The sequence below is a fragment of the Sapajus apella genome, unplaced genomic scaffold (assembly GCF_009761245.1).
Source record: "Sapajus apella isolate SASKATOON/1434 unplaced genomic scaffold, GSC_monkey_1.0 scaffold9, whole genome shotgun sequence".
Lineage (NCBI taxonomy): Eukaryota > Metazoa > Chordata > Mammalia > Primates > Cebidae > Sapajus > Sapajus apella.
The window spans coordinates 37,657,541-37,673,606 of NW_022436949.1; the positions used below are offsets into that span (position 1 = coordinate 37,657,541).

The 16,066-nt window shown below is 36.7% G+C and overlaps 1 protein-coding gene across 4 annotated transcripts in view; it reads left to right on the top strand.

The window, feature by feature from the left end:
• GPC5 (glypican 5) overlaps positions 1-16,066 on the top strand; it is a 1,400,523-nt gene that overhangs the window by 363,767 nt on the left and 1,020,690 nt on the right. Inside the window, exon 6 of one of the 4 annotated variants that reach the window (XM_032277280.1) lies at positions 4,480-5,064. The exons of the other annotated variants lie outside the window; for them this stretch is intronic. Coding sequence (XP_032133171.1) covers positions 4,480-4,618 — 139 coding nt within the window. The 3' untranslated portion in view covers positions 4,619-5,064. Of the gene's footprint in view, positions 1-4,479; positions 5,065-16,066 lie in introns of those variants that run through there. 4 annotated transcript variants of the gene reach the window in all.

Consider the following 16,066-nt stretch of genomic DNA (forward strand, 5'->3'; position numbering starts at 1 on the left):
TGTGTGTGTGTGTGTGTGTGTGTGTGTGTGTATAGAGACACTTTTTTATTTCACACAAGCAAAGATTTACATAATTTGGATGCTTTATGGAGGGTAATTGTGAATATGAAGTTTGAGAGAAAACAAAAAGATCTTATTTCAAATTTGCCAATTTGTGTGTGGTATACGTGAGAGGAAGAATAAAAAAGAGAGCCAAACCAGAAACATACCTCTAAAGAATAAAAAGTTATTGTTCACAGTGAATGAAAGCCTTTCATGGTTGTGTTATCTGGAAAATATAAATCTTCTTTGCCAAGAAATGCATAGCATTAAGAAACTACAAACACAACCACACTGAGAATAAAACAGGTACAACTTTTCTCACAAAAGATTCCCGCCAGCCACTAAATGAATTAATTTGATGGTCAAATGAATTTAAAAAATGCTAAAACATCTAATAGAAAATTTGGCAAAGTGCATGAATAGATAGTTTTCAGAAACATGTAAGTGGCTTTTAAACAAAGAAACAAAATTCTCACCTTCAACGATAAACATCAAATAAATACAAATCAAATTAAAAATGAAATAACTTTTTTCACTTATATTTGCAAAGATCATTAAATTTGATAATTCATAGCATTGACCAGCATGTAGAGAAAAAGGTATTTCAATATCCCAAAAGAGGGGAAGCTGTTCTTGTGTCTTAGAAGGGCAGCTGGGCAACATATATCAATATTTCAAATACATGTGACCTTTGAATACTTATTTCTGATCTAAAACTTCATTTTCAGATATAGTAACGTGAACAAAAGAGCATGAACTGCACATATTTTATACTAGCACAAGGTAAAACCACCAGAAGTATCCATTAGTAAGGAAATAATCAAATGGTTATAGCAGATTAAAAAAGAATATAATTTTGATTTTTATAAAGGAGGTAGCCTTACAGGTAGTGATATAAAAATGCTACAGAAGAAGAGAGTTAAAAGACATGTGCAGAAAGAAAAGTTGACTGATTCTATTTCTATGTGCTTTTATAATTATTTTACCAAGTGCTTTTAGTTCTTTTCTAAGAAAGGAAAAAATTAAAAATATAATGATTCATAAAAATGTTAGAATCATCATATATTTTTACAAAATACAGAAAGATGATATCTTACTTAGGAACAATATATTGAAAGTCCCATGCATTTCACATTAAATACAAGCACAAATTGTCAAACAAAATAAGAGCAAATGAAAGTTTGTTCAATAGTTCTTCAATGTGAGGTTTATAATTATTGGAGAAATGAATCGCACAAAGCAGAAAAAATATGGGTAGTTGCTGCACTATCGTACCAGTGGTTTGGAGATTAAACAGTGGATGAGGCCAGGCGTGGTGGCTCAAGCCTGTAATCTCAGCACTTTGGGAGGCCGAGGCGGGTGGATCACGAGGTCAAGAGATCGAGACCATCCTAGTCAACATGGCGAAACCCCGTCTCTACTAAAAATACAAAAAAATTAGCTGGGCATGGTGGCACGTGCCTGTAATCCCACCTACTGAGGAGGCTGAGGCAGGAGAATTGCCTCAACCCAGGGGGCGGAGGTTGCGGTGAGCCGAGATCGCCCCATTGCACTCCAGCCTGGGTAGCATGAGCGGAACTCCGTCTCAAAAAATAAAATAAAATAAAATAAAATAAAACAGTGGAAGAGGACTGACTAGGAATAACAGAAAACCCTGTGTAATGTGTAATGGTAAGAATCAGATTAGGTTGGGTTCTACTTACACAGGTGTTCCTACTGTTCACACGGTGGGAATACTGACTAGGAATAACAGAACAGCTGTGTGAGTAGAACCCAACCTAATTTGATTATCACACTACACTCTGGATAAGGAGGTGGACAAGGACAAGAAGAGAACTTCGTCTTTGGTGGTGACAATTTTTCTTGCCTATTTATTTTATTTTAGTTCCTGTAGTTCCATATCAGAACACAGAAGTTTCATCAGTGAATGATTTATTGTATTTTAATGTAACATGTGTCATAATCTTAGAAATTCATTGATGCTATAATACGTAGAGAGCATAAGAATGGTACAATTAAAAAAATTAAGTTAATCCCACGTATTGAAAAGGCATGTGATGACACTTGGAAATTGGCTAGAAATCATTAATTTGTATCTAAATTTCTTATATAAATCCATACATTCAGAAATGTTATTGTCAGTACATAATCATACATTTGGGTTTATTTTGAGAAGTTTACATATTGGTTTGCCATTTTTTGTTTTCATGTAAGAACTCTACTCTTCCCTTATAATTTTTTAATTTCATCTAATTACTTCATCAAGAATATAGGTATTTCTTTCAATATCACCTAATTTATTAGAGAAGAAGGAAGATGTTTAAAAGAAATACCAATTATATTCCATAAAGATTAAGGAGAAATGCAGTGCAACACTCCCTGAAGGAGACATGGAAAAACTTTTAAGAACTTATGACCCCTGGAGATAGCCTTTTATTTTCCAAGTCTCAAGTGCCGTAGTCTCCAAAATGTGATCCCAAAATTCTCAGGTCCTCAACTCAGACCTCTAGTGAATAAAAATCCCTGAGAGTAGGGTCCTGGATTCTGTTTTAAGGAGCTCTCCAGATGATTCTGATGAGCACAAAGGTTTGGAAACCACTGCCTTTGGCCATCACAATTCCTTTTTTGGATAATTATTTTTTTCTAAGATTTTAGACTATTAAAAAAATAGGCCGGGTGCAGTGGCTCCTGCCTGTAATCCTAGAAGTTTGGGAGGCCGAGGTGGGTGGATCACCTGAGGTCAGGAGTTCAAGAGCAGCCTGGCCATCAGGGTGAAACCCCACCTTTAAAAAAAAAATAGAGAACACATTTGTATTGCAAGGCACTTTGGATTTCATGATATGACTACTCTTACTGTAGAAATGATGTGAGATTCTTGTTTGACTATTTTAGAGCTGATTTGGCATCTAATGGGATTCCATCTTGATGTACAGAGTACCTTCTACATAATGAATTTTGCATTTTAGATGGATGAAGACTTTAACACAGACAGAATTTTAAGTATTGCATATTTCTGGAAGAAAAGCATTGATCATATCCTCCTTAGATATTTAGTATCACCGATGGAAATTAATTATTTAAGCCACATTCAGATCTGTAACATTGCTCAGGAAGTACAGTATTTAAAAATAATTGCTTATTCATACAAATGTACATAATGTAGAGAGTTTTGTGCAATAATGGCTATTTTTGGATTTTTAAATACTGACAATAATAGACTGCTGAGTAACTGAAAATAGACATAAAGTAAATATCAGTCATATCTGTTCTTAGTCTAACATCTCCAGAAAAACAATCTGGAAGGAAAATTCATGGTTTATTAATGATAAGATTATTTAATTTGGAAGACATAAATTAGAAATAAATACCATCTCTACAGAAGGTTGAATCTTTATATACAATTTTTAGTGCAGATGTTCTGGTTAAAGATTTCTCCATGTTTTGAATGTGATAGTTTCAATATGATCTGGTTCTACAATTTAAAAATATTATTTGACCAAAAATTCTTGCCTAGTCCAGACCAATAGATCAGGCTATTTGTAGAATGTAAAAGCTTGAGGATTAAGCAGCTAATTAGGAATTTATTCATGCAGACATGCAAGTCAGCTTCTCTTTGGGACTCCATCCAAGTCAACACAGAAAGCCTCAAGACGAATGCACAAAGCTGATCCATTAGCCTATATAATGACATAATTTATCATTCTTTCTCATATGTGTCTTTTGGGAGCTATTTAGCAACAAACTTTATTATTATTTTTATTATTTACTTATCTTAAAAAGTTCTTAATGCTATTCCTGGGAAAACACATTGTTGTTTTGGGATTCCTAATTAGCAATTTCCTGTTCATTTTACTTGCAAATGCATTGCTTTTCTCTCTGAAAGTTTTGTAACAGCCAGGATAACAAAGTGTTCAGCTTCCTGAAGATTTCAGCAACCAAACAAATGTTGAAATTTTAATTCAAAATAAACTGAAGAGCAATTTACAGGTGGTAGAGTATAGAGAGAAATCGCACCTGTTCAGAGGGTTCTTACTGAAAGAATGTGAATGTCAAGACTCTGTCTCTTGTCCATCGAGATGAAGCAGATGATTTCTAACTGCATACAAATGAGTACAAATAACTTGACATCTTGAAGAGTGTACGCTGCTTCAGAAGAAATTCCCTACTGAAGAATTTCTATGTGATTTTAGCCTTCTCTGTTGATCATCAACGGATCTTTATTGGGTGCTGACCCTGTGTGAGGCTCTGAGCTACCGCATTAAAAATACATAGCAGTGATTTCCGCCGCCTTGGAGATCATAGCACCTGCGACAGCCTGTGAAAGATGGGTTGATGCAGAGCAGGGAGCTACAGGAGTATATCGGAGAAGCAGCCAGAAATCAGGCAGTAAGGACTTACAGTGGATATTCCCATCTCCATTCTCCCCTTGACCTGCAGCACACCCATCCCCCTACTGCTGGAAGTGTTGGTGACAGCATCTCACTGCCAGTACCTTCTTCACAGAATTGCCGCCTGGCCCAAAGTCCATGCTCTGCTCCTCAGACACCCTTCGTACACACCAGTCATCAGGCAATGACTGAGGTTCAGGAGATGTGCCTACTCGCCTGAAGGTGAAACCAACTCTGTGCTATTTGTGTTTCATTACTTCCTGGTGGGATCAGAGGATCCTGATGGGATCAGAGGAAGCTAGACTTCAGCCCAGACCGCCTTTTTGCATAGCTTTTGTCTCCTGCTTTATCCTGGCTTCCTCACTCCTCTTTACTGAGAGCACTACCCCCAATGAAGCTCTTGACCAAGCAGCTACTTCTAGGGAAACTAATTTAACAGCGTGATTTTTCAGGGACATGCTGGATAAGTAAGAGCTAGCTAGGTGAAACAGGTAAGAGAAGAGAGAGTATCCCATACAGAGAAAACAGCAGCACATAGGGGACAAAGGAGGTCTGGTTAAAGAACAGAGTGATAGGCCGGGCGCGGTGGCTCATGCCTGTAATCCCAGCACTTTGGGAGGCCAAGGCAGGCGGATCACGAGATCAAGAGACTGAGACCATCTTGGCCAACATGGTGAAACCCCATCTCTACTAAAAATACAAAAAAATTAGCCAGGAGTGGTGACACGTGCCTGTGGTCCCAATTACTCGGGGGGCTGAGGCAGCAGAATCTCTTGAACCCAGGAGGCAGAGATTGTGAGCCAAGACTGCGCCACTGCACTCCAGCCTGGTGACAGAGCAAGATTCCATCTCAAAAAAAAAAAAAAAAAAAAGCAACAAAAAACAGAATGATATGAGGATGGGACAGGTTTAAAGGTTGTCAGGAGGTGGGAGCAAAGGAGTCATGAGAGATGAGTGGAAGACATTTAAAAATGTTTCAAGCAAAGTTATATCTACGTATGTTTAATGACAAAAAGTTATGAAAAATCCAGACTCTTACCTGGGTTTCAGTTTACATAATATATGTGATATTTGCAATAATTGCAGTTGTATTATTTCTCTCTTTCTTGGGCTGGTGTCTTCATTTCACCATTTCTACTACACTTGGGCCTCATTTTCCCCCCTCTGGATTTTTATTTACCTTTCCACCTGCTACCTCCCTTGAAAATGAATTCCCCGCATGGGTGATTGTTATTTAGAAAATCAACAGTGCAATTCCTTGTGTACAAATCCCTTCACCGTATGCATTTTCTCTGCACTTCTAGATTTCTCTTTTTTCTACTTTCTGACACATGGATACACATCCAGGCATACAAAATGCCCTTTCGTGTCTCTGTGGTTTGGGGCAGGCATTTCAGTTGGAGTTGTCTCTTCCTAATCTTTCAAAATCAAAAGTAGGCCGGGCGCGGTGGCTCACGCCTGTAATCCCAGCGCTATGGAAGGCCCAGGCGGGTGGATCACGAGGTCAAGAGATCGAGACCATCCTGGTCAACAAAGTGAAACCCCGTCTCTACTAAAAATACAAAAAATCAGCTGGGCATGGTGGCGCATGCCTGTAATCCCAGCTACTCAGGAGGCTGAGGCAGGAGAATTGCCTGAACCCAGGAGGCGGAGGTTGCGGTGAGCCGAGATCGCGCCACTGCACTCCAGCCTGGGCAACAAGAGAGAAACTCCGTCTCAAAAAAAAAAAAAAAAAAAAACTCAAAAGTAAATGTTATCTCTTTATAAGACTTGAACTAATCATTTCTGTCTCCAGCTTCCCTTATGCTTGGTGTATGCCCTAGTAATAGCATTTATCTAAGGCATCCTTTAATCAGTTGTTCAGATGTCTGTCACTTTTACTAGATTACTCCACGAGTGAGTGTCCCAGGTTTCATCTAAGTGAGAATCAGCTATATCTGACTAAGTGAAACTGACACCATAGGTGGCTAGAACTCTGTTTATGGGCAGAATTATCAATATGCTGGAGCATGCACCATGAGCGTCGTGGATAAAAAGGAGTCCAATTTCAAGTGCATCCTTGTGTCTGCCGCTAACATTTCTTTCCCACCTTAGCCCCCCATTGCGTCTGGTCAGTAGAAATATGGGAACAAGGCGCACTTCCACATGTTGCCTGAGACCACCAGAAAGTTCTTAGATGGCTGAGCATTCATCTATCCATGACAGCACCTGGAAGATCATCAATGATGGCCTCGAGACAGCTAAGATGTTGGTCCTGGGTGAGACCACAGTTGTGGGTGCAGCAGCACTGTTGATGCAGTGGCTTGCTGCCTCCCTCAGCAGCAGCACACTTCTGAGGCACATTCTAGGGAATCTCAGAAACACCCGATTTCCAGGGTTCTTTAGAGGCCTGAGACCTGGGTTTTGCAGGCTGTGATTATAAAGGTAGAAATTAAGTTAATTGTGGCTTTGTTGGTTTATATATCTGTGTAGGGTCAGAATAGACAGCCTACACATCAATATTAGGATTATATCTAGTTAATTACGGTAGAGAACATTACTGCTTACTGAAGACTGGGCACAGCTAAAAACTTTGTATTATCTCCTCATAGCAACTGTATTAAAGAGGTGTCATTATTGTCTCTATTTCCAGAAATAAAAAACTAAGTGTTGGAGACATTATGTCAGTCAATCAAGCTCCTATCATCAGGAACTCGCAGAGCAAAAACTGGAAATCTAGTGCCAGCACTCATATTATTACCACTGTTATGCTTTAGGGCTAGTCCCTAATAAATTATCTGTGCCAGTGATGAGCAACTGAATGAATGGACGTGAAAATGACTAGTGTTTTTTCATCCAAGAAATGCACAGTCATTGTATACATTGTAAGTATGAATATTTTTCGAATATCAGTGGTATGGCTCACGTGAGTGATAAGACAGTGTTGAAGTCTAATTTACTGTTCAAATTTCAATCCAGTGCCAACCCTCCTGCAACCATCAGAAAATAATTAAATTTCTCTCCATAATCCTTCAAAAGCTCCTTTAGCCCCTGCCAACATACACCTACTTTAACCTTATAATGTGTAACTGCCTAATAAAAGTGCTTTTAAAGCTCTTCCTGCTAACCTTTAACCCTAAGGACTGTGAATAATTTATTATCCTATAAACAATCAAACCCTTTCCTTTCTCATTTTTGAGGGATTTCCTTTCTTTCTCCTCCCCCACCAACATTGCTTCATTTGCTGAATAATATTGAATACAGACATGTTTATTATTTGTCATTTTCATTTAAGAGGTATGTTCCCTGTTCTTATGTAGCATTCAATGAAAGTGGAATTAGTTACCTAGATGAAAATTGTTGCTTATATACTTTTTTCTTGTATTCTTTGTTGATTTCTTTCTCTTTTTTGAACCAATTTTTGTTATAGGAAAAAGGTAGTTATCTGCCTCTGTTCTTAGTTATGCTATGATGCTTTGAGAGTGTTACCTGAATCAAAATGTAGTTAGCCCCTACATCTTCTTATATGGGTAGGGTAGAGCTATTTAATGTGAAGTCACCTGAACATGTAAATCCACACTATGTGGAAATGACAGAAGATTATAAAATAGCAGTGCCCAATTACAGAACAAATTCTGTCGACTCAATACATAAATATATAGATGAGAATATGTTCCGTGAAGGCCTTGCAAAGTTAATAGATTTCTTAAATTTCCAGGCTCTATACAAAATTTCTTGTATTTTAAATTTTAAAATTTCCTTGATGTAAAGATGGAACTTGATTTTGAGTAAGTTCAGACCTTAGATAGGAATCTGAAAACTCCTTTTTTTTAATTTAATCCCTTAACCTACACTTCTTGCTATTTTCTTTTCCTCAACATCCTAGCTGAGCTTTCCTTACCTAAAAATACTTTCTAAAATCCCGTTTTCTTCAAAACAGTTTCAGAATATGGTCAGATGACTTCCTCTTCATAGTGACATCTTGCAGTGGCATATGTTTAACTGCTGGGAGTTCAGAGGCTATGTTTGTCTCTGTACCGCAATAGACTCCCTTTCTTGAGCACCTCAGAAAAGCAGGTAATCTCTGCCCCTTGCAGCACTTCAGGAAGCTCACCCTCATAAAGCTTATCTAAGTGCTCTTCAAATTCTAAGGATAGTTAAAAGGATCCTTTCAAATGCACACCTAATTCCACCATAGTCCACAAACTCCTATAAGCAACATTTTCAGAGAGGATTTTCAGAATTCTTAAAAGAAGAAAATGTGCCTTGGCGCTGAGAAAACAGGTGGCCAAAATTTAGACCTTTGTTCAATGTATAACATCATGCAGGACAAACTAGAGCAAAATCTTCAGGAGTTCAGGCAGTGTTTTTACTATGAAAGTATCAGCTGAGTAGCCAGTTGAAGGAAATATACAAGCAAAAGTGAAACTGAATATTCAAACCAAAGATTCTAGAGTCGTTCTCCATCTTCTTCACTCTCAGATTGAATGGTTGGAAGTTTTGTGCCGCAACAGATAATTTCCAGGGCTTTTCTCCTCCTTCTATCTCCATTCCTTCTGTATGAGACTGGACTCTCATCTGTCTCTGGGCACCTTGTCACCCATTTAGTTCTCTGTTCCATCCTGGCATAACTTATACAGTGGTTTCTATAAATATCCATACAGTCATTAAATCACTCTGCTTTAAATTCTCAAGTGCCTCCCTGTGGCCTTCCAGATCAACTTCAAGCTTCTGTGCTTGACTTCCAGTGCCCTCCAAGATCTAGCATCTACCTACGTGTGTTTCCACCCTTGACCCTTGTTCATTTTCATTTGTTGTGTATACTTTATTGTCAATCATCACATAAATAATTACAGCCTTGCACCACTAAACAATGAAGATAATTCTAAGAAGTGCATTGTAAGGTGATTTTTGTCATTGTAGAATATCACGCAGCGTACCTGTGCAAGTCTAGATGATATAGCCTACCCCAGCCCTAGACGATGTGCTCCTAGGCTAAGCCTATTGCTTCTAGCCTATGGATCTGTGCACCATGTGACAGCATTGAATGGTGTGGGGAATTGTAACACAGTGTCGAGTATTTGTGTATTTAGACATAGAAGAGGCACAGTAAAAATAAGACATAAAAGCTAAAAACTAGTATACCTGTATAGCATGGAGCCTGCAGAATTGGAAGTTGCTCTGGGTGAGTCAGAGAGTCGATGTCGAGTGAATGTGAAGGTCTAGAACATTACTGGACATTACTGTAGATGTTTTAAATACTCTATACTTAGGCTACACTAAATTTATAACAATAAATTCTTCCCTCAATAATTAAACTTAGCTCACTATCACTTTCTTACTTTACACAATTTTACATTTTTTAAAAGTTTTTGATTTTTGAAATGACACTTAGCTTAAAACACAAACACATTGTAGGGCTGTACAAAAATATTTCTTCTATTTTCTTAGTCTATAAACATTTTTCTTTTTTATATATTTTTTCTTTTATTTTGAAACAGGGTCTCGTGCTGTTGCCCAGGCTGGAGTTCAGTGGCACAATCTTGGCTCACTGCAACCTCTGCCTCCCCAGCTAAGGTGATCCTCCCACCTCAGCCCCATGAGTAGCTAGGATAATAGGCACTCACCACCACACCCAGATAATGTTTATATTTTTTTGTAGAAGCAGAGTTTTGCCATGTGGCCCAGGCTGGTCTCAAACTCATGGGCTCAAGGGATGTGCCCACCTCGACCTCCCAAAAGGCTGGGATTGTAGGCATAAGGCACTGAGCCTGGCTATTTTTTACTTTTTAAAATCGTAATTAAAAACAAAAACACAAATATACATAATAGCCTAGGCCTACACAGGGTCAGAATGATCAATATCAGTGTCTTCCGATATCACATCCTGTCCCATGGGAGGGTCTGCAGGGACAGTAACACACAGGATGCTGTCATCTATGACAACAATGTCTTCTTCTGGAATATTTCCTTAAGGACCTGCCTGAGGTAGTTTTATAGTTAACGTAAAAATAAATAAGTAGAAAGGGTACACTCTAAAATAAAGGTTAAATATACAGTTTCGTAAATACATAAACCAGTAACATAGTTGTTCATTGTCAGTATCGTATACCTTATATCATTGAATGTGTTATATTTCTATATGTCTGGCAGCACAGTAGGTTTGTTTATAAAACCAGCCTCACGACAAACACCAAACACGTGAGTAGCATTGCACTATGATGTTATAAAGGCTCCAGTGTCACTAGGCTATAGGAATTTTTCAGCTCCATTGTAAACTTATGGGACCACTGTCTATAAGCAGTTCATTGTTGATCAAAACTTTGTTATGCAGTGAGTGCCTTTATAATTCCTCATATATATCGTTTACCTTCCAGCCCCATGACTTTGAGCTTTCTCTTTCCTTTGTCAGGAATGTTCTTAATTATTTCTCATAGAGCACCTACCTTACATTTCTCAGAAATTTGTCCCAGATCCTTCTTATATTCATTATCTTGTATGTTCTTCCATTTTTAAATTTTTATTATATTTTTAAAAAATGTATCCCCTTCCTCCTTCCTCACTCTCCCTTCCTTTCCTGCTTTCTTTTAATTTCTCTTGTCTCCACCCTTCTATGAGCTTTAAGCTTCCTGTTTCAGAAACAATTATATGCCATTGTTTCCCCGACAGATTGTTCGGAAACTTGAAGTCCACGCATAATGTGGAGATTTGTTAAAATATCACAATTGCTATTTAGGGAAGTTTCTAGTAAAGTTCTCTTGGGCTGAACAACAGAAAATCCATCAACCAAACAAAATTTTTTGTAGTAAAATTTTTATGTGAACACTTGCATATAATTTCATTGCTTAATTTTATCCTCCAAATGTATTATGTTTATAATTCAACTTTGTTCAAAGCCTATGCCACAAATAGAATGAGTGTTGGAAAAACATAATAAATATTTTTCTTGGTGAAAGAAACATATAAGCCTTCTTATTCTTAGTTCACATGTAGCCCCCACCCCCTATAATCTGCTATTCCCACATTTAAAGCAGGAATCAAGTTTTTGAAGTTGGAAGAGAAGGGCATAGGAAGGAAAGTGAAGGAAAAGTGAAGATGGATAAATAGGAGAGGGCAATTTCTGTGGTTTTTCTCTCCGGCTGGCTTGCTGTGGCCTACAGGCTGAAGTGCTTGTGCACGTGCTTAATAAAGGCAGAGTGAGAGTTTCATTTCCATAGTCATTATTGGGATGACTTTGTTTGTTGTTGAGCTCGATCTGCTACCACCTCACATAAGAATGTATCCTTATCCTGTTGCCATTTTGAATCTCTGTTTGCTTGTCCAACACTGCCTTCCAGTTTAAAAGAACTGTGTCTAAAAAGTTAACAAAACACATGCCATACTTATGAGCGTGCGTATGCTGTACTGAGAATGGTCAGGTGTTGTCGCATTTTATAGAAAAGATGTTGTACTGACTTAGTTCAATACAAACAAATTTAACCTTTTATTTATAAGATATTCTTCAGGACAGCATCAAACATATGTAATAAGTAAGAGATCATATGTGGATCATTTCACTTTTGATCCAATTAAATATAAACAAAACGTAACCGTTTTTATCACAGAATAATTAATAGCTACCATTTGCTTTGTGTCTTCTAAATGCCAAGCCTAACAATTGACACCTTTGGCTAAATTAGTTCATTATGTCCCTTTTACCAACCCCATGAAATATTCACATCTTCCTTATTTTATGTATGAGAAGACTGCAGCACTGATGATTAGAAGAATCTACTTGAGTGCGTTGTTACGTTTAAAGTCTATAGGTTAAAATTGATTCTACCTATTTCCAAAGCTTGCGACTTTTAATCTTGGCAACCTCACTTCAGTAATCTACTATATACGATAAGCTTCCACTGTTCCTCACTTCTCCTTTCTTTAAATAAAGGTTCCATCAGAGAAACACCTTGGAAGCTGAACACTTAAATATTTATTATACTCTGAGCTAGTCCTGATGAATAAGAATGAGACCATCATGACTTTAGATGTTTTTTCTCAAAACTTATTAAAATATGACTTGTTGAAGGATAATATATTTTAGTTAAACAGTTCCCACTTAATTCACATACTGTGAGTATATATATTTTTACCTGCCGAATACATTTTGTTTTTAGTTTGATCTTTAGAATTCCTTTTGAAATGCTGAAGCTCTTTAGGCTGTTTCTCAGGCATTCCTGGTCTTTCTGTGTCTTTGGTCGCCATCCAGTGGCAGCAGCCATATACTTCAGATGAGTAACAGAAAAGAGAAACCCTCTACTTTCCAGGCTGACTATGTTTTCTCATTCAGAAGTGAATAGTAGGTATATTCATCCATTTTCACACTGCTATACAGAAATACTGGAAACTGGGCCATTTATAAAGGAAAGGGGTTTCATTGACTCACAATTTTGCTTGGCTGGGGAGGCCTCAGGAAACGTTCAATCATGGTGGGAGGTGAAAGGGAAGCAAGGACCTTTTTCACATGGCATCAGGAAAGAGAGAGAAGAGCAGGGGAGATGGCCACTTATAAAACCATCAGATCGCATGAGAACTCACTCACTATTATGAGAAAAGCAGCATGGGAGAAACTGCCCCCATGATCCAATCACCCCCCACCAGTTCCCTCCCTTGACTGATGGGGATTACAATTCCAGATGAGATTTAGGTGGGGAAACAGCCAAACCAGATCAGTACGTATTAATATTGTGTATTTAATTTATGAAACTTTTAGCCTAAAATTAGTTCAGTATTTTCCTTCTATCAACCTTATGAAATAGGTGTATTTTCCTCATTTTATATGTAAGAAAACTGCAGCACAGATAAGTAAAAGAATCCACGCCAGTTCCTATTAAGTTTCAGGGTTATGGGTTAAAATGAATTCTTTTGATTTCCAAGACAGATGACTTTCGTAAGGAAAGCATCACACAGATAAAATAAGAAAAAGGTAATATGTATTATGTTTCCTTCATTAAGAACAATGGAAGTTATTTTCCTAACATTTATTCTGTTTGTGACATTGATTTTAAAAAATAAACTTGAATTATAAATATAATATAATTTGAAGACACAATGTAAAGATTAAATGAAATTATATGCAATTGGTGAAGTAAAACTTTTGTCACCACTGAGTCCAATGAAGATATCCACATGTCCAGATACTGACAAAAGATAGTTCTACCTAAATTAAAAAAAAAAAAAAAGTTCTCATTTGTAATTAATTAATTAATTAATTTTAAGACGGAGTCTCATTCTGTCACTCAGGCTGGAATGCAGTGGTACAATCTCAGCTCACGGCAACCTCCTTCTCCTAAGTTCAAGTGAGTTAGGCATGCACCACCATACCCACCAATTTTTGTATTTTGTATTTTATTTTATTTTATTTTACTTTTTAGTAGAGGTGAAGTTTCACCATGTTGGCCAGGCTGGTCTGAAACTCCTGACCTCAAGTACTCTACATGCTACAGCCTCCCAAAGTGCTGGGATTATGGGCGTTACCCCCACACCCAGCTATTTTTATCAGAAAGTATATAACCAACATTTTCCCCTTCAGAAAATCATTAAAGTATTTGTGTTAAAAGTTCTGCTAAAGTCAATAATTAGCATTTGAGTATATCAGTGATTAATGTGGTCAAATCAAATGCCAGTTTTCTCACATTTTTCTCAAATATTATTTCTTACCAATGAAGGAGGGTTAGTATAAATGTCCCAAAAAAGAATTTATAATAATAAAATGTATTTAGATAATGTCTTCCCAGATGGACAAGTTGTAGTCTGCATTGTGAATATCATTTTTAGAAAGAACTTTAAAGTAGAGGCGTATTAGAAACTATGAGACATATTAAATCAGAGACATTTTAGAAACTGTGAACAGAGGTGAGGAACATGTCTTTCAATCCATAAATGTTTCTCCAATTATTTGAGTTCTTCATCATTCTGTCTTAACAATGTTTTGAAGTTTTCAGTACACAAGTCTGGCACGTCTTTTGTTACATTTATACATAAGTGTTTCTCTCTTTTTTTTTTTTTTTTGAGGCTACTGCAAATAGTACAATTACTTTTAATTTCCAATTGTTCATTACTAGTATATAGAAATATGACTAATGTGTTTATATTGATCCCACAAAAAATGCGAAAATTTCTAATTAGTTTTAATGTCTCCTTTTTAGATTCTATAGGATTTTCTATGTAGACAATCATGTTTTCTATAAATACAGTTTTGCATTTGCTGTCTACTCTGAATGCCATTTATTAATTTTTCTTGTTCTTTTGACCTCTTTAAAACATCATGTACATGTTGAATAGAAGTGGTTAGAATTGACATTTTTGTCTGACTTTTAAGGGGAAATCATTCTGTTTTTAATCTCTAGTTTCAATGCCATGTATATAGTCTCATATGAACCTTTTATAAGATTCTTCATTTGCTTAGAGTTTTTATTGTAAATAGATGTGTGATTTTGTCAAATGCTTTCCCTGCATCTGAGGTGATCATATGTTTTTAAAATTTGTTAATATGATGAAATACATTGATTGGTATATGGATAAACCAACTTTGTATTCCTAGGATAAACACCACTTGATTTTGATGTCAACATTTAAAGAATATACTCAGTGCTAAAGAAAGAAGGGGGAGAAATATGTTCTCCAACACTGCTGATTGGGATGTAAAGAGGCAAGACATTTTTGTGAGACAGTTTGCCTGTGTGTCTAATGGTTTACACATACTGGCATCATCTCATTCAGCAATTCTGTTTCAAGAAATTGTAAGGGAAAAAAAAATCAGCTGTGAATAAATATTTATAAACATGTATATTTATGTAAAATTATGAAAAACACAGGTATGCAATTTTTCAACAACAGAAGAGGGCTTAAATAAGTGACAGAGAAATGTTATTAACATTCTATCATTTTGTAATGATAAATGTAAATTAAAAGACAGTACTTACATTGAAAATATAGGTATAATATGATCCCCTTTATATAATAAGCATGTATATATTTGTGCATAAAATAAACACTGAAGTACTTACCAGGTAATTTTAATCATTTTTATCTACTGAGGGTAAGAGCTTTTTTGAAGCTATAATTTCTAAATTGTACTTTTCAGTTCTTTCCAATATATGCATGCCTTAGTCTACTTGGCCTGTGATAACAAAATGTCATTCACTGGGTGACTTAAAACAACAAATATTTATTTCTCACAGTGTTGGAGGTAGGAGACTCCAAGAACAAGGTGCTGTCATATTTAGTGTGTGGTGAGTAGTGAGGGCCTTCTTCCTGGTTTGCAGAAGTCTCCCTTCTTGCTGTATCCTAACATGGGCACAATAGATTCATGTCTCATTTCTTCCTCTTTTTATAAGGACATTAATCCCATCATGAGGAACCAACTCTCATGACCTAATCTAACCCTAGTTACTTCCCCAAGTCCTCACCTTTAAGTCCATCAATTTTGGGATTAGGACTTCAACATATGATTATTGGGGAGACATAAGCATTCAGTCTGCAGCAGTATACTTTTTTGCATTAGGAAAAAATTAAAATAAGAAACCAAAAATATATTTTTAAATATATTTTTTCAATGTAGCTAATTTGGATCAATTCATCTGCCATTTTGGTGGCTATTTGGCAGCATAATCCTTGAT